This window comes from Acomys russatus, chromosome X (assembly GCF_903995435.1).
Source record: "Acomys russatus chromosome X, mAcoRus1.1, whole genome shotgun sequence".
Lineage (NCBI taxonomy): Eukaryota > Metazoa > Chordata > Mammalia > Rodentia > Muridae > Acomys > Acomys russatus.
Window position 1 is genome coordinate 17,108,639 of NC_067169.1, and position 19,758 is coordinate 17,128,396.

The following is a 19,758-nucleotide window of genomic DNA, read 5'->3' on the forward strand; positions in this document are numbered from 1 at the left end:
GCAAATGGAATTTCTGTACCACATCTGGAAGGGATCGCAGCGCTTATGTGCTTATAGGTATGCAGCTGAATTGATCTAAGTTGCATGCTAAGTCTGGTACTTCTAAACGAAGGGACTAACTTAATGTTCCAAAGCCTCAGTTTCTTTACCTTTGAAATGGGTTTGATAATACTGAATTTAAAGTTTGGCAAGATGGCACAGAAGACATAGGCCCTTGCTATGTATGACTGATAACCTAAGTTTGACCTCTGGAACCTACTTAAAGGTTAAAAGAGAGAACTGGCGGACAATGTAATGTCTCATGTGATGCATTGTATACACATATATTGTACATAAACAATAATAATTCAAAAACTTAAATAAATGCATAAGTAAGAGAGTGGTTGTGTGGATTAAATGAGATCCAGCATGTAAAATACGTGGTAATGTATTCAACATCTCTATATACCCCTTTCTAAATACACTTAACATCATTAATGCCTCTGCCTCATTGCATATTAGCTATAGACTTTATTAATTAAATTACAATCCTGAATCTTTTACTCTTCCATATCTCTTATACTCTGCTGTCTCTTCCGATCATATAAATCTTTAACCTTTTACTAGTATGTACCTCTTCAACATGATTCTATGTGTAGACATTAAGTATATCTTAGGAGAATCTGTCCGTTACTACAAATGTACATTTGACTATAAACTCATGACCAAGAGATCAGAGGAACAGTAGCCTGGGGATTAAAGTATGAAACCAAAGGTGAGATGGCGCAGAGGTTAAAAGCTTTTGCTGTGAAGACCTAGGGACCTGGGTTTCATTCCTGATTTTCACATAAAGGTGGAAGGAGAAAATTGGCTCTACAAACTAGTTCTCTGGCCTTCACCCCCACACACCATATCATCCAGGCACGCATACACACATATCAAAGACACACACACATACACACACACACACACACACATACACCAATGATACTGAAAATGAAACAAGAGTCAGGGATAAAGCATGGCAGAGAGGACGTTTTGTATCTTTGAGGAATCTAGGGAAATGACTGAAATAATAAAGGACCAGGGGTCCCAGGCAAGAGCAGACCATGGACTAGTCACTATAAGCAGAACATCGATCATGGGCTGTATCTGACATGCACCTCTCCGAGAGTTCACTTTGAAATAAGAGTCAGCCACAGATGGTGCTTTTTTAACCCTAGACATAAGAAGATGAGAAGTTGGCAGAGAGCATAGGAAGAGCTTGAGGGAGTGTGGGGTGGAGATGATTATATTTCATTGTGCATATGTTTGAACTTCTCAAAAATAAAATTTTCAGAAACATTTAAAAATGTTTAAAGTAGGAGCATATCCTGCCAAGCAATGTGTTCAGAGACAAGTTTATGGTTTAGGAAAGTCATTTCACACTTCAGTAGATTTCAATATGGAGTGATATATAATTTTATAATTTTGTAGCTTGAGTAAGTAAGAATTAAAGTTTAAATTAAAACTATGGCTAAATTTTATTTAAAAAGAAAAGCATTTAAGAGTCAGACACACAAAGAGACGAACTATATACATTCTAGACAAAGAACATAGTAGAGAAAAAGATTTGCGGGCAATATATAAGAAAAGAAAAGGCAACCAATATGAATAGAAGATGCGGCAGGAAAATTCAGGTGAATATGTTACCAGAGAAAGAAACTATAAGAAACAATTCTTCATTTTTTAGGTTAGAGGAGACTTAGCTGGATTGAATATTTTTCCTCAGTCTAAGGGATTTTTACCTGATGTGTTCCAGTCCAGTTGATAAGCACTTCTGGGTCATTGTGGACTATAGGGAAATCAGACCAGAAGTAGGAAGAACACTTGTCATTTAGAAGGACCAATATTAGTAACAATGAACTCAGGAAATGAGTATCAGAGAGAAGAATATTTTAAATACAAAGTACTTGTCAGAGCTCAAATAAAAGAGCTTGCTGAATTCCCAGTGCATTTGGCGTCATGGAGAATACCAGCGACATCAACACAAGAAGTTCTAGGGAAAGATCTGGGTAGAAGCCAGAGTATTACTAGTTAAGGCATGAATGGAGAATGAGGAAGTGAAGAGGAGCTAAGCTCTGTAAATCATTAGTTTGCCTATTTGGTTATGAGGCAGCCCAAAGAATTAGGCTAGCTGCTGGAGGGAACTGTGAGGCCAATGGAAAACTATGTGTAAGTCAATGGAGGTGAGCCAGTAGTCCAGGAGAGGATGGTAACACTGGAGACAAGATGTAGAGGTCTCAAAACACTTGAGAGACTGGCACACAGAACAGTCTTTGGTAGCAGAAATCATATACTACATTTTGTAAGAAAATGAGAAGTTGGATGCAAAAGTGTATATATAGGTGGAGAGAGGGGTAGGAGGAGAGAGAGAGAGAGAGAGAGAGAGAGAGAGAGAGAGAGAGAGAGAGAGAGAGAGGCAGAGAGACGAGGAGAGCGGAAGGGGCAGAGAGAGAAGAGCAGAGAAGAGAGAGGGTGGGGGGAGACAGCGCTTCATCTTTCAATAATATTTCCTTATAATATTCATCTAGGTTAGGAGATAGAAAACTGTGTCTCATGAAAATGTGTGAAAACCCAGGCATCCCAATTCACTTGTGTACTATAAGAGGCTGCTTTCATACTAAAATGTCAGAAGTTGGGGCGGAAGAGAAAGGCCAGCAATTAAGAGCACTTGATCTTGCAGAAGACCAAAGTTGAGGTCCCAGCACCCATGTTGGATATCCATGTTGGACAGTTCACAACGACCTGTAATTCCAGATGCAGGGAACAAGATACCCTTTTTCTAGCTCTAACCCCAGTAATCATTTTTCTTTAAAATTTCAGATGTTAAGGACAGCCATACAGTCCTTGTCTTTACTTAGCTTCTGAAACCTTCAAAAACCTTCAAAAACATCCTCAGATATTAACAGTATTGCCTTGGTATTGCTCGAACTCAGTTGGAGTTACCATGGAGTCAAACAGAATTCCAGAGATGGGAGCTAGACACCAGAAGAGTCAATGATGCTTGCTTTCCTCTCATTTTCATAGGGTTAGCTCAACATAGATTAAAATATATGGGAGATCTTCAACAGGAGCTAATTTCTTGTGTCTTTCTCTACTTTGTTGCTTTATTAGTATTGGGCTTTGTTTTCTTCCCCTCTCCCTGTATTTCCACCCACCCCTTAGAAGTCTACTCATTTTTTCATGTATTATGCAAGTAAAATCTTTCCTGATTCCCAATAGCATTTTATGTTTTTTCTTTACCCAGTATCCTATGTTCTACATCCCTTCTAGAGTATGAGTTTATTGAGAGTTAACAGTTACCACTTCCTCATGAACACACACACACACACACACACACACACACACACACACACACACACAGGTTTTTATACCTTCAATATAGATCATTAAAATACAGAGATAATGAGTATTTAAGTTTTCTCTGTAAATTATCTCTTATGGAGAAAATGTAAAATGAGCACATGTTTGATTGAAAGTATTTAAAAGGGAGCATTGAGTGGGCACTGACATTTTTAATGGAAATTTTCTCAGGAAGCACCCCAGATGGTTGATGATTAAAAGAAAAAAAAAAAAAAGAAAGAGAGAATGACAAATGGACAATGGTGTAAATTCAAATAGAGCCAATTGTCAATTGTTTGGAATTGTTTTTGAGAGTTCTAAGTATTTATATTAGTTTTTCATTGCTACATAAAGATGATCAAATTTAACAGGTCAAAATAACAGAGAATTCAGGAGGAGCTTGGCATAGTACTTCGTCCTTAGACTTTTTGCTGAACTTGTGCTATTAAATGGGATGGTAGTATCTAGAAGCTTGACTGGACTTCTGCCTCCTTCATGTGACAATTAGCAAGTCACTTCATATCCTAAAAGAAATGCTCACAATATGGCTTCTAGAGCAAGAAGTCACAAAAAGAGAAGGCATACATGTGTGACCAAGAAACTAAAGTGGTGTCACAGTTACGTCCACTTTGCTTGATTGATCATACACATCGAATTCAGCCCCATATTGTCTGCATGGAGAACTAGACTGAAGAAAGAATACCAGGGCGGTGTGGGGTCATTGGGACTGTGTGAAGGCTAGCTGACAATAAGCGATACAGCTCAGCTGAGAAGTATCTATTCCAAAGGAATAGTGTTTGCGTGTCCTTGTGAATGAAGTTGGTGCTACATGATTGGCAACAAAGTCGTTCAACATTAACTATGGGATTTGGAAATGTGCTGCTCCTATGAATGACTACTGTTCAACCTCCAATCAGAAGGCTAAAGGGGCCTTGGGCGCAGCCACGCTCCGTGATATACTGTATAGCAATTGTTTTGGTTCACTTGCTTTTCTCATTTCTGTTAAGAGCTCAGTTTGACTGTTTCCTTTCACTTACTCAGATTATTTTGAAGATAAAATGAACAGAGAGACAGAGACAGAGACAGAAACAGAGACAGAAAATTCTTCAGCAGTGGATTCAGAAAACCTTAGTGAAACTACTGACATCCTAAATATGGTAATTATTCCTGTGTGGATATGAGTTGTGTGAATTTTAGTTCCTCATGAAGTGTGTAATACCTTCTATATTTTGTATGTAGAAAGCTGATTTTTGTTAATATTCAATTATACATATTAATATTAGTGAGTTTCACTGTGACATTTCCATACCTGCACCAGGCTTTGATCATGTGTACCATCCCTTTACCCTCACTTGCCCTATTCTCACTCCCTTTTGCCAGCGCCCTTCCCAATTCCTTAACAGTCTCTGAAGGGACCTAAGTCTGTATAGGCCAAGCATGGCAAACATGGCTCTGGCAGGCCTTGCCCTTCTCCCCCATTCCCTCGGCCTTGCTAAAAACCGTTAGAATACATCCCTAAAGCTAGCCACCAAGGTCTAGTCCCTTATTTGGCACATCTTCATCCTGAGGCTGACTGCCAAGGTCTAGCCATCAAAGTGTTGAAGTCCAGCCATCAATAGCCCCCTTTGGCTACCTTAATTAACATAGCCAATTAAAATGAAACACCTTATCCTAACAGGGTTTCCTCTTGTACCTTTATAAACTGTCATTTGCCTATGGGCCACATCTGTCTCCTCTATCCAAAGATGGTCCTTTGTCCCCCAGGAAAATACACCTTTCCCCCTCTATTTCCTGTCCTTATCTCTTATAACCTGCCCTTTGTCCCTCTAGGGCAAATAAATCTTCATTGTGTTTACAACTTGTTCTTGGGGTGTCCTAAGCTAACACTGATCCCTTCATTCTACCCTGAAATATTTTTTGATCTCTGATGGTCACTGAAAACTATTATTTAACCTCCATGTGTTTGTGTAATGAGTATAGTTTTTCTTGTTATTGCTGTTATATTCTTTTTTATTCTATGTAGTCTGATAAGATTTCAGAAATTAAAATTGTTTTGAATTTTTTTATTCTTATTTTTTGAGACAGGGTTTGCTGTCCTAGACTCACTGTAGACCAGGCTGCCCTTGAATTCACTGTGATTCACCTGCCTCTGCCCCCCTGAAGGCTGGGATTAAAACTGTGTGCCACCACGCCCAGCATTATTTTTGAATTTTGTACAGTTTCCTTTATGGCCTTACTTATGGCTGATGTCAAGAAATGTGCATTCTACATCTGTTGAAATATATGGTGAATCCATTTGATCTGTAATTTATCTCTAACATTACTATGTTGATTGCTTGGCTAAGAATACAATACTGGCTGTCCTTCCTCTGCCAGTATTATGAGCATATACAGGGGGAGGTAATCCCCCTCAGGAACAGTCCTAGGGGAGGGGAATAATGGGAAAATGGGAGAGAGGGAAGAATGGGAGGATACAAGGGATGGGATAACAATTGAGATGTAACAAGAATAAATTAATAAAAAAATTTAAAAAATAAAAAAGAATAAATTAATATAAAAAAGAATACAATACTGAAGACACCACTATTATTGTGTTGAAGCCAGCTTTATTTTTTAAAAATTGAGTGCTTCAGTATTTGCGCTTCTCTCTCTCTCTCTCTCTCTCTCTCTCTCTCTCTCTCTCTCTCTCTCTCTCTCTCTCTCTCTCTCTCTCTTTGTGTGTGTGTGTGTCATGTCTTTTTGATGAATTGGTCCCTTGATCAATATGTAATGACAGTCTTGGTTTCTAGTTTAGATTTTCAGTATTTTTTGTAGATATTTGTATAGCTACTCCTGCTTATGTTCAGATTTCATTCACTTTGAATAAATTTCCATTGCTTTCAGTTCTCTATGTTTTATTGATGCAGAGATATTTTTTGCATAAAGCATGCTGCTCATTATTTTTTAAATTCAGTCACCCAATTGGTATCTTTTAATTGATAAATTAACACCATTTACATGCAGGTTATTATTGAAAGGTATTATATGTTGCTGATTTACTTCTTTCAAAAAATCAGTTTATTTCTTCTTGACTTAGAATGTCTTTCTTTCATTCCAGAAGTGATGGTTAACTATGCTGATAATATTTCTCATATGTATATCTATTCTTATATTGAGATGTATTCTTTTTGTGCTCTCATGGTTGTGTTTCCCCTTTTCCTCTTCTAGGTGTAGGATTGCTTTGTCTTCTGAGATGCTGATCTATTGGTTATGACCTTAGATTAGTACATGCTTATCTTGGAATATCTCCTTTGATTTTTTTTTTCTCCTTTGATTTTGATGGATAAATTTAGAAGTTTTTTAGGTCATGCCAGGGATTTCCAAAAACCCTGAGTACCAAATTCTGAATTAGTAGAGTTCACTGAACCATTTTGTCTTTCATTTACCCTCACAAGGTGCACCCTTTTCCCCCTGCCAACTGCCATGTGATTGGTCTTAGGACACCTCCTTCTTCACACTTCTATTTCCAAACTCCATCCATCTCCAAGAATCTGTCACTCCAGTATTACATTCTACCACTCTCCACTACTCACTCCAGTACTCCACTACTACCTAAACAAGTAGAGGGCTACTGTTTTGCCTCTAATATGGAGAAGCTGAAAGGCACTGGGTTGCTTTAAGCAAGATCTTGGGTATCAAGTCTATTTGTGAAGTTCTAGGTAGCTTTTCTATCCTGACATCACTAGTATGGCAGTTGTGAATGAATTATACTAATGTCTGAGTTTACTTGCATCCATTATTCATGTATAGTTTTTCTATTTTATCTAGAACATATATTTTTATTTGTTTCAGACACATATGATGAGCCTGAGTTCCAATGAGAAGTCATTACAATTTTCACCAATTCAAAAACAACAGGTACAACACATAGTTGTTGTTGTTATTATTTATTATTATTATTATTGTTGTTGTTGTTGTTGTTATGGTTAAGAACAGTTTTAATTGTCTTTCTTTGAGAACTTTTTGGAAAGAAGACAAAAAGGTAATCATTCACTTATATTAAAATTTAAAAGGCAGGAATGCAATGTAGGTGGCTCCCATTTGGTGTCTTTTATTGGTAACTGTATCCTCATACAATTTTATTGCTAGAATTTGCTCTTCCACATATTTACCTACGCTATGATGATGATTCTTCCCTGCCAAGCAATCAGTAGTCATCATAGCTCTTATTTTGGGAAGAGGCTAGTATTTATCAGAGTGGATCTCTTAATTTGTTTTTTTATGACTTTGCATGAGTCACTATGCTGACTTCTGTGGATAATAGTCACATCTTACTAGCTCAAAAAGTTTGCAGATTTTTGTGAGTGTAAACTGTTTGGTAATTATTTTATATTCTTTGGATTGGATCAGAAAAAGATGGGCATAAAATGGATTAAAATGAAAGTTGGAAATTAGTAAGAGGCTGTAGATGGGGAATAAGAAAGATTTTAGTAACAATGTCAGGAGCAAAAGCAAAAAACAGTCTGTGGTTTCCACATCCCTAGATAAATGAAGACCTGCTTTGCAGTGTTTTTGCTTTTTGCTTTTCATAACATTAGAAGCCAATGAAATAAATTTAGGATGTTTGGAAGTTACTTCGACATTTGGCTTTGGAGATCATTTCATTTTTATGTTTTTGCTGCCTTTGCTACATTGTTAGGTTAAAATTTCTTAAAACCAGATTTTACAAAATACAGGAAGATCTTGCTGAACTATATAAATGTAGAGCCAGCCCTCCCAAAGTGAGAGGCACAGTGAGTAGCAGCATGCCTGGGAGCATAGGAGAGCTGTTCTTGTTGGGTAAGCTCAGCAAGTGCTCACTACCTTTGTGACTTACTCTGCCTCAAGCAGCATCTTCTCTGTGTCTTCCCTTCCATTGTCTTAGATGCTCAGCTTAAGCTTTTTGGGTGGTCGGAAGGAGGGAGGTACACATTTAGAAGTAAGTTCTGGCAGTTGAGTATGCCTCCCTTAAGATTCTAAACAGAGCTTAAATTTTTCTGGAAACAAAAATGGAAATCCTTTCTCTTATCCATATTTCATATATGCTTTTATGTTAGGCTTTGTCAGGCCTACATTAGTGAGTAAAAAGATTGCATCTATCATGCTATTTCTATGTATTAGCTTGTTAATTTGTAGCTCCTGTCATTAATAATTTATTTGGCAACAACTAATGAACCCCTAGACTAAGCATGTAAGACAGTTTGTAAAGTTTGAATTAGTGAGCCTTCACCACATGTTAGCTTGTAGATGCAAATGTAAAATCTTTGCAATGATTTATATAACTATGGTGCCTTTGTCAACTAATAATAGTATGATGGTTACTTCAAAAACTTTACAGAATCAAGATGCGGTTGAGAAAGTGATGGAAAGTACAGCTTATACTGAAAATGAGGATAGTTATGAATATGAAGAGATGTCAAAAATAAAAGAAGGGACAGTATACAAACAATATTTAGCAAAAGGGATTTTCATGATTCGCCCATCTGAGATCATGGGAGCATTTTCAGATGAGGAAGTAGATAATGGCCTAGAGCATGTGGGGCCTCAGTTCAACATTGATGAAAAGGGCTTACAAAAAGAGGAACTAGAAAAAGAAAGTGATGAAGAAATAGTCTCTGAGAAGAATACTGAGGTGATGAGAATGACGAGTATGGACAATATTAGAAAAGGGGAAGAGAACGCAAGATCAGATTCATTTTTTGATGACTTACCAGATAATGACGTGAATTCTGGGAGTGAAGACAATAAAGATATTGCTGAGGAAAAGAAAAACAGTGAGCAGAATTTGATCTTTGACAGTGAAACAGAAGTGGTAGAAGAACCAGACAGTTACATGGAATGTGAAAGGTACAGTGAGCAAGACAGAGCTAAGGAGTTGGAGCAGCCCACGTCAATAGAATCTAGTAGTGAAGAAAAGGATGATGATGAAGTGGAAACTGAGCACGACTTATGGTACAGCAGGAAATGTGCTGAACAAACAATTGAGAATGAATCCAACACAGCCAGATTTGTCCCAAAATATGATCTTAAGTATGACCACTTGTCAGGGATACCAGAGGAGCAGGAAGGACCAGACAATTCAGAAGGAAATATAGTAGTGGATCAAATGATACAGGTCCAAGAGGAAGATGTGAAATTGGAAGGAGAAAGAAAGGAGGAGAAAGCAGAAACCCTGTCAGAAGTCTTTACAGAAAAAGAGGTGAGTGAAAGTGAGGAAAAGTCAGGGGGAGAGGTAGAGGATGGATCTGAGGGGGAAAGGGATCAAATCTGTGAGAAGGGTAGTTTAGGAGCAGAGCAGTGGCAAAGGGTACAGGGAAAACAAGAGAGAACGAAAGGCAAGTGTACAGCAAAAAGGTGCATCTTGGCTATGGAAGGGAAAGAAGACAATGAAGGATGGGAGAAAAGGGGGGAGGGAGGAGAGGAAATGGGAAGGGACAAAGGAAATCGAGAGGAAAGAAGCCAAGATATAGAAGAAAACAAAGCAGATGATGAAGGGAATGAAGAAGAGGAAGGGGGGAAAGTAGGAGAAGAAGGAGAGGAAGAGGAGGGAGAAGGCACATCAGAGGAGCAAAGTGGGGAGGAGGAAGGAGATGAGAAAGAAAAAGAAAAGGAGAGAGATGGGAAGGGAGAGCAAGAAGATGAGCGAGAAGGGTGGAAGGAAGGAGAGGAGCAAGAAGAGGAGGAGGAAATAGAGGAAGAAGAGGGGAAAGGAGAGGAAGAAAAAGAGAAAGGGAAGGAGGAAGAAGATGGGGCAGCTGATGAGGAAGAAGAGGAGGGAGAGGGGCTAGAAGAGGAGGGAGAGGAGCTAGAAGAGGAGGGAGAAGAGCTAGAAGAGGAGGGAGAGGAGCTAGAAGAGGAGGGAGAGGAGCTAGAAGAGGAGGGAGAGGAGCTAGAAGAGGAGGGAGAGGAGCTAGAAGAGGAGGGAGAGGAGCTAGAAGAGGAGGGAGAGGAGCTAGAAGAGGAGGGAGAGGAGCTAGAAGAGGAGGGAGAGGAGCTAGAAGAGGAGGGAGAAGGGCTAGACGAGGAGAGAGAGGAGCTAGAAGAGGAGGGAGAGGAGCTAGAAGAGGAGGGAGAGGAGCTAGAAGAGGAGGGAGAGGAGCTAGAAGAGGAGGGAGAGGAGCTAGAAGAGGAGGGAGAGGAGCTAGAAGAGGAGGGAGAGGGGCTAGAAGAGGAGGGAGAGGAGCTAGAAGAGAAGGGAGAGGGGCTAGAAGAGAAGGGAGAGGAGCTAGAAGAAAAGGGAGAAGAGCTAAAAGAGAAGGTAGAGGAGCTAGAAGAGGAGGGAGAGGAGCTAGAAGAGGAGGGAGAAGAGCTAGAAGAGGAGGGAGAAGAGTTAGAAGAGAAGGGAGAGGAGCTAGAAGAGGAGAGAGAGGAGCTAGAAGAGGAGAGAGAGGAGCTAGAAGAGGAGGGAGAAGAGCTAGAAGAGGAGGGAGAGAGTGCAGAGGAAGAAGGACAAGAAGGAGAGGAAGAGGAGAAAGAAAGAGAAAAGGGAAGAAAATGGAAGGTGTGGCGACAACAATGAGGAAGGCGAAGCATATAGTGGGGAAGAAGGGGAATACAAGGAGGTAAGTGGAAAAGCAACTGAAAATGAAAGTCAAGAAGACAGAAAGCAGTCCCCAAAAGTGAGTGAAATAAAAGGGTCTATGAAATATGGCAGATATGAAAAGTATTCAGAAAAGTCCATTACTAACCCAGGGAGAAGGGGGAAAGAACACAGGTCTAAAATGCCATTGGAGGCAAAACAGCTTTTAGAGAATGAACTCCCAGGTTCCAAAGAATTCTGGAATGACGTTTTACCACTTTATTTGGAATTGAAGTAACAGACTAACTTTGGCCTGATTGTCACCAGTAAAATCATTTGCATGCTTTACACATAATAGGTATGCTCATTACATTTTATTAAACTGATCTGTTACTATGGTCTTTTTACATGTGGTTTAAAAGCAAACAGGTGATGTCATTTGAAGCAACGGGAGACATTATTAAGTTTTGATTCCTTCTAAACTCATATCTTTTGTTCTACCCACCAAAAGTTACTAATCTATAACTAGAAAATGTTAAAAATGCTCTTTGTTATAGTTAATATTGCACATTCCTCATAAATGATGGGTTTATATACTAGAAGCATACTATAAGAACTATGTATATAATATTTTAAAACACTGCAAATGTTTAAGGGCTATCAGAAATCTTTGGATTTTAATAAATATTCTAGTACCCCTTTTTAGTCTCTCTTACCTAAAATATTTTATAAGAATTAATGATAATTTAAAACTAAGGTAGAGAATTCCTATTTTAAAGAAATGACATTTGTCCTTTTAGTTTTTCTATCCCCTTTGATAAAGATCCATAAAGTGACAGCTGTGTTGAAAAATTAGAAGCTATTGAGGAGATCTCTTGTAATTGCTACCAAGGTATTTGACAGAATAGCTTAAGCACGTAACATAGGGCCTCATAGAAGTTTAAATGTTCAAGAAAGAAAATTAAACATTCAAATTCATTTTTCTGCTCTTAAAAGTTATGACTTCAATGTCTCTTGTCTTCTGTAATCTTAAATTTCTGAACTCAAGTAATTTCTGTATTAACTCTACTGTCCGAGCTTTCATTCTCAGTGTGCATTATGTGTCCTCAGTGTATTTTTATTGACTCTGTAATTGTGCTTGTCTGTTGCTTATCAGAATGTTTCAAGTGAAATAAAGATTAAATTTATATACTCAGTATTGTTTGTGGGAAGGAAAACTAATTTTTTGAGAAGGCAGGTTTCACTAGATTTTTCTTATGTAGCTAGTTTGGTTGTGTATATTAGCTTCTTTTTCACTTTTTCTTTCTCAGCCTTTTCCATACTTTGGGCATGAGTTTATCAAGAAAGATTTCATGACAACTATTGTAAATTTTGTGTAGTTGAACTCCATACATTTGATTCTCTGTAAGAATGAGCACGAGTTGAATGTTGAGAATCAAATGAAGTAGCATTTCCTTAGAGCTGCAGAGATAGTTGGTACTGTCCCCTGAATAATATATTTATTGCATTGATTTGACACTGCAAGCCTTGGACCAAATCTACTGTATTCATTGTTTGTAAAGTAGAACTGATAGTATCAGAAAGTATGCATACTGAAGACATGAAGGTCATACAGGGAATTAATAAGAGAATGCTGGGGATATTAGAATCTAAAGTTCCAGCTATTAATGTCAAAGGCAGGGCCACTGGGCTTCCATGAAGGGAAATAGCCAGGAGTACTGAAGCCATGTTCTAAAGTGCCCCTGTTTCACCATTTGAACTGATAGAGATATCCACTTTTAAGCAGCATTTCCGACCAGTTTCTTTGCATTTCCCTCCTCCAAAACTTGCGGCACCCTGCAGAAGTAGTACTTCCTACAAGTTACAGTCAAAAGAGCACTTACATACAACTTGTGCCTTCAAGCTGTATGAAGTTACAGCAGCTTCTTTGCACTTGTAGGTTTCCTTTTATTCCCTAGAAACAAGCAGAATTAGATTAGGAGAGCTAAGTAGTTCCATAGGAGCAGCATTGTTAGAGCTTTTTTTCTATTCCTATTCCTGTTCCTGGTCCTATTCCTCAATTTAAAAAGAAGCCTTAAGTTTAGTCACAAGAATCACCTAGTCTTCAAGCAGATGGGCAGTTGTATGGAGGTGAGCAATAGACCTAAACAAAGCATGCTAACTTTCTGTGCCCAGTGTTTAGCTAACACATACTGTATCACACACTGTGGCAGGACTGATACCCTCTAAAGTTTATGGATAGGAGTTTGTTGGTAGTAAGCGATTCCTTGGCATAGAGTATAAAAGAACACAAGCTTTCGTAAGAAGAGGTTACTCCATATGTATAAATCTCATCATTAAAGGAAAAAGTGAGTGAAGGATAAGACCACTTGCACCCTTGTCTTTTGACAGCTGCTTACACAGATTTCAGTAGCTAGTTCCTTCTTGTTTATTTTGTTTTTGAGAGGGTCTCTTATAGCCTATACTGCTTAGAAAGTATGTTGCTCACTAAGTAGCCAAGGATGGCCTTGAACTCCTGATCCTTCTGTCTCTGCCTCTCCAGTTCTGGGATTTACAAGGCATGGGAAATCTGCTAGTTGTTCAAATGCTCACTTTAGTTCACTGATAATTACTTGGGGAAATGTGAGGCATTGTATATATAGTAGAATCCCTTGAGTTACAGTTTCCTAATGTGGACTCTGGCAGAAAGAGACTTTCAGGTAAGCTGCAAATAATTTCTGCAGAGCATCTGTGCCTGCTCAACAACAGCCCTCAAGGTGAGTAATGCTGAAATGTGCTTTGATGGATTCACTGTAGAGATCGGATTACATGTGCGTGTGCTCTCTCCCACCAATGCATTAGTGAAAGAAGGCGCTATAATCTTTTTCTTCATTCTTTTCATTGTGAAAATTCGGTGTCATGTGGCATGATTAGTTACTAACATATAGCTTAATGTTTTTTCCATATTATTGAATCACTTATTTATATATCTGGCACCAAGTCAGTTAGGCCTAGAGAAGTGAGGACATGTAATAACCCACCTCCTATGTCTTAGCTGTTAGGAAGACTAAAGAACACTTTAGAAACACCAAGGAGTCCCTGCCATGACTTATTTCTTTTTCTTTCTTTTTTCTTCTTTATTCAATATTTAACTGTTTCTTGTCTTAACCTATAGGGTTTATTTTTCATTTATTTGTTATAATTTATTCACATTATATCCTGATTGTTAATACCTCCCTTGTATCTTCCCATTCCAGCCATCCTTCCCTCTTCTGCCCTATTCCCCTTCCCTAGACCTCTGATGGGGGGGGGGAGCAGGGAGGCTGGGCATGAGGGAGGCGGAATCCTCCTCCCCCACCATCTGACCACAGTCTATCAGGTCTCATCAGGATAGCCCACATCTCCTTCCTCTGTGTACTTGCAGGGCCTCCCAGCCAAGGGGACGTGATCAAATCAGAGATTTGATGTCAGAGGCAGTCCCTGTTCTCCCACAATCATGGAGAACAAGCTGTCCTTTGGCGCTATCTAAACAGGGGGTCTAGGTTTACTGCATGCATTGTCCTCGACTGGTATATCAGTTTGTGCAGGCCCCCCTGTGTCCAGATGGTCTCATTGTAGGGCTCCTGATCCCTCCAGGTCCTTCCATCCCCTCCACTCTTCCTTACAATTCTCAGCATTCCACCCTGAGACTAGTTGCAAGTCCTGGTGTCTGCTCCCATCCCCCACTGGGTGGAGTCTCTCAGAGGACACCTATGTTGAGCTAATATCCACTTATGAGTGAGTACATACTATGTGTGTCTTTCTGGGTCTGGACTACCTCACTTCAGGATGATCTTTTCTAGTTCTATCCATTTGCCTGCAAATTTCAGTATTTCCTTGTTTTTAATAGCTGAGTAGTATTCCATTGTGTAAATGTACCACAGTGGGTTTTTGTTTGTTTGTTTGTTTGTTTTGTTTATCCATTTTTCAGTTGAGGGACATCTAGATTGTTTCCAGATTCTGACTATTATGAACAAAGCTGCTATGAAAATGGTTAAGCAAAGGTCCTTGTTGTATGGTGGAGCATCTTTTGGGTATATGCCTAGGAGTGGTATAGCGGGGTGTTGAAGTAAAGATATTCCCAATTTTCTGAGAAAGCACCAGATTGATTTCCAAAGTGGTTGTACAAGTGTGCACTCCCACCAGCAATGGAGGTGTGTTCCCCTTGATCCACATCCTCACCAGCATGTGCTATCACTTGAGTTTTGGGTCTTAGCCATTCTGGTAAGTGTAAGAATCTCAGAGTCCTTTGGATATGCATTTCCCTGATGACTAAGGACACTGAGCATTTCTTTAAGTGTTTCTAAGCCATTTAAGATTCCTCTGTTGAGAATTCTTTGCTTCGATCTATACCCCATTTTTAAATTAGGTTATTTCGTTAGTTGGTGTTTAATTTCTTGAGTTTTTTATATTTTGGATATTAGACCTTTGTCAGATACAGGATTGGTGAAGATCTTTTCCCAGTCTATAGGCTGTCATTTTGTTCTGTTGACAGTGTCCTTTGCCTTACAGAAGTTTTTCTGTTTCAGGAGGGTGAAGTGGCATGCATACTTGGCAGTAAGCAATTGCTTTCTAATAGGTCTTATGACCTGCTCAACAGGAGGGAAGCCATACCTTGTACTAAGCCAGCACCCTTAAGGTTGTGGTACCATGCTGATCATTTTATGCTTTATTGGCATCATAGCTGGTAGGAGTGTTGGTTGTTCCCTTTTTGAAAGCTTGCATGGTGCCTTCTGATACCATGAAACCTAGTCCTCATGGAGGGGACAGTCAAGTCACTTCCATCTCTGCAATCTCTGCCTTGTTTCTGAAGTGCATGGTGTCTTCAGCAGTGGGGATTTACCTTCTACCTTTGGGATACAACCAGGGGGAATAACAACAGCCTCTGTGTTTGGGGAGTTTTTTGGACAGCCCTGAGCAGCAACTCAAAGGAGTGCTTCTCGTGTCTGCTCTTGGGATTTTTGTTAAATGGCCTTTGGCTCTCAGAGGATGCATTTTTAGCTCAAATGAGAAATTTTCATTTGCTCTATATATGTATGTTTCTACACAAAATCACATGCATTGTAGATTTTTATATAAATACTTAATAGTATGATTCTTTATGACTTTTCAATTACTCTCCTCTCTCCTTGTATATTTACCTCCTTTACCCCTCCCTCAAGAGCCTTCTCTTGGAAGGCCTTAGTGTCTTTGAGAACTAAATTAAAATTTAGGGCTCCCCTGGCCTAACACTTTAGCCCAGGGTACCCTATCTTCAACTGTAACTGTGGTCCCATGGCTGTTTCTGGTTGGTACAGAACAGTCTTCTCCTTGCCTCTTCTAGCAGTCAGGTTACTAATCTAAAACAAGAATTGTAGAGATGAAGATAGAAAAAGTGAGTAGGTACTTGGGCCCATTTTCTAACAATAAGATCTAGGATATTGTGGCAAACTGAAACAAGGAACATTGACTTTCTTGATATCCCTCACAAGACATACGGTATTGCCTTAGCTAAACAAAAGACCAGGGCACATTATGGTGTGTGACCAATAAAATGATGGTCCAGTTTCATATGTCAGGCCCATTCACTTCTTCATCACTTCTTATCTTTCTAAGAATGTACTTAAACTTTATCTTTTCTTTTTATAAAATGACAGTATTCTGCTAATATCTCCTAAATTATCTCAATTGTAAAGGTAAGTGCTTTTTGTGGTTTATAGTAGTAATCCAGATGTGTTTATAGTTTTAATGCACTTAACAAGTTCAAAGTGTTACAATTGATGTGTCTTTTATGTTTAATGGCATTTAAAATGTATTCTTTATCTTTTTTTTCTAGGTTATAGTTATACATAACTCTTTTAAGTATAAGTGAATTGTAAAGTGAGGGGGCCCTAAATCCCTATGTTTTAGAAAAACAAGCATAATACATAATTATATAATAAGGAAAAACTTTTTTGTCAATTAATCAATTAATTTACTTTATATCCAAAACCAAAACTTCCCCTCCTTCCTCTCCTCCCAGTCCCTCCCTCTTCCCTCCCCTCCCCTATGCCCCCTCCCTTTCTTCTCAGAGAAAGGGAGACCTACCATGGATATCTCCCTTCCATATCAAGTAGACTGGGTGTGTCTTCTTCTATTGAGGCTAAACAAGGCTGTCCAGTTAGGGGAAAGGGCTCCAAAGACAGGCAATAGAATCAGAGACAGCTTCTGCCTCCTGCTGTTAGAGATCTCACATGAGGACCAAGCTGTACATATGTTGTGGGGAGGGCCTGGGTCCATCCCATGGATGCTTTCTGGTCGGTGGAACTTTTTAATTTCTCTCAAACTTAAGATCACTCTTTGGAGAAAGCCAAGAAAATATATTTAATTTTTAACAGGTTGGCCTTACCATGGTAACTAACAGATTTCCAGGAATACTAGGCATTGTCATACAGCACAGACATACACAGAGCAACAGAAATAAAATCCTTAGTAATGTAGTATCTTGATGTTCAGCATGGACTATACACTAAGTCTTCAACTTCTTAATGTAATTCAATAGTGTATGCATTCATTGAGATCATACACATTGCAACAGCATTATCTTGTATTTATTCATTTTAAAAAGGAAATCTTTTATGATCACTTTTGTCATAGGATCATCCAATTTCAGAAATTGTGGAACCAGAACTAGAAAACACGAGTGATGAAATTAGTGCCCAAAGTGTAGAAGACATTGTAGAAGAAGAAACGGAGGAGGAGAAGAATGAAACTGTAGTAGAAGAAGAAAGTTCACCTGAAGATGGCCTTCCTGCATCAGAAAGTTCTGAAACTACTGATACTGTGGGTGACAGCTCAGCCGAAATCTTAAAAGAGGTGTGACAATAAGGGCTTCTATCCTGAGATAGCACCAGAAGAGAGGAGACGGTGCAGTGCAGCTTCTCATGGAGGCAGGATAGACCTATGTATCACTTTATTCATAAGCCGAAAGGAATTTGTCTAGTCTAGAAAATAAGCAAACCTTATATCTAGCACACTCACCACACTGCTTGGTAGTATTTATTCCATATGAATGGAAATGGGTCCAGATAGTATACTCTTGGGAAATGAAGCAGAAAATTGGGTATTTGTCTTTGAAATGCTTAAGATAAAAAGTTGGCAACCTAGTACAGAAATACTATGTGTTATGTGCATATATTCGTACATATGGACATGCAAATGCATAAGGCCACAGCAGTATTTGAGTTCATAATCTGTCATGGATGCTGTCAAGACTGCCAACCGTACTCTGGATTCATTTCCAAGGTGTGGAATGCTGAAACCCAAAAGTAATGGCCTTGTGTTCATTTTCACCTTCCAGAATACTTGTACAAAACACCAGTTAGTCATAGTTTCTAGTTAATAAAACACTTTCATTCTTACTCTGTAAAAGACTCTTATTTTTGAAATTCATTCTCTTTCTCTAAACAGAAATAGCTACCAAAATGTAGTTGACCTTATATTTGAATATGTACTTTAAAAGCATATATTGTGTCCGGGCAGAGGCGGAAGTAGGCAGATCTCTGTGAGTTTAAGGTCAAACGGTCTACAACGTGAGTCTAGGACAGGCAGAGCTACACAGAGAAACCCTGTCTCAATGAATGAATGAATGAATGAATGATGAATTCATATATTGTGTTTCTATTTAATAGTGTCTCATATATCTCAGGCTGGTATCAATCTTACTATCTAGCTGATGATGGCCTTGAATTCTTCATTCCATGCCTCCACCTCCCAAGTGCTAGGATTAAAGATAGGTTCAACTATGTGCCTGCCATTTTTAATTTAAGAGATGATATTGTCATGTAGAGGTCATTTTTCTTGGTTTCTGTCTTTCTGAAGACTCTTTACTTTCACTGAGGAAAACATTATTCTGGCAGTTACTGTTTTCTTATAGAAAGAAAAAATATCCTGTTTGTGGAAGGTTTTAACTCAGGTTTTGATGGTCACTAAAACTTTTTAATATGAAAACATTAACTATCCATTTCCTATCATAAATTTTTGAGAGAAATTTTGTGTGCCATTTAGTTTTGCTCGGTCATTTTATAGATAATGGAATCATACAGTTTTCTTAAGTTCATACAGTTTATTTTGATTTTTTTAAAGACAAGGTCTCACTATATAGTCCTAGCCATCCTCAAACTTGTTATGTAGGCCAGACTGGCCTTGAGTTGTGGAAACTACCTGCTTCTGCTTCCTGAGGATTATAGGCATTTGCCATTGTGCCTGATTTAAAGTCACTGAACATCAGCAGTCACTAAACGTTCAAGGCAAAGTGAATTATCACATCCCTATGTCGTTTATTAGAGGCAGGCTCTAGAACCATGCTCTGAAACTGAAACTAGGCTTCCTAACAGCACAAATATTGGGAAAAAAGTTTGTTGTTGTTGTTGTTGTTGTTGTTGTTGTTGTTGATGTGTTTTATCATACTGTTTCTTTATTGGTTATAGGAAGACAGTGTCAACCTACTGCAACGGACCCTTAGTGAGTACAACGAAAATCCAAAAGGTATGAGCACATTTGACTTTAAAATGATATTTTAAGTTTATTTTATTTTTAAATCCTCCCAGTCCCTCCCTCTCAGCTTCCCCAACCCCCTCCCTTATCCTCAGAGAAGAGGAGCCCTCCATGGATATTAACCTCCCTTAGCATATCATGTTTCAGCAGGACTAAGGGCATCCTCTCCCACTGAGGCCATGCCAGACAATCCCAGCTAGGGGAAAGGGAGTTAAAGGCAGGCAACAGAGTCAGAGACAGCCCCTGCTCCTGCTGTTAGGGGACCCACATGAAGATCAAGCTACATATCTGTTACAGATGTGTAGGGGTCGATTTCTGTCCTATGC

General features: G+C 38.9%; 1 protein-coding gene across 1 annotated transcript in view; it reads left to right on the forward strand.

Moving 5' to 3' along the window:
- The window catches only part of Rpgr (retinitis pigmentosa GTPase regulator), a 46,185-nt gene that overhangs the window by 19,349 nt on the left and 7,078 nt on the right, over positions 1-19,758 (forward strand). Inside the window, exons 9-13 of the mRNA XM_051141092.1 lie at positions 4,405-4,520; positions 7,195-7,260; positions 8,720-9,580; positions 17,534-17,752; positions 19,366-19,423. Coding sequence (XP_050997049.1) covers positions 4,405-4,520; positions 7,195-7,260; positions 8,720-9,580; positions 17,534-17,752; positions 19,366-19,423 — 1,320 coding nt within the window. The remainder of the gene's footprint in view (positions 1-4,404; positions 4,521-7,194; positions 7,261-8,719; positions 9,581-17,533; positions 17,753-19,365; positions 19,424-19,758) is intronic.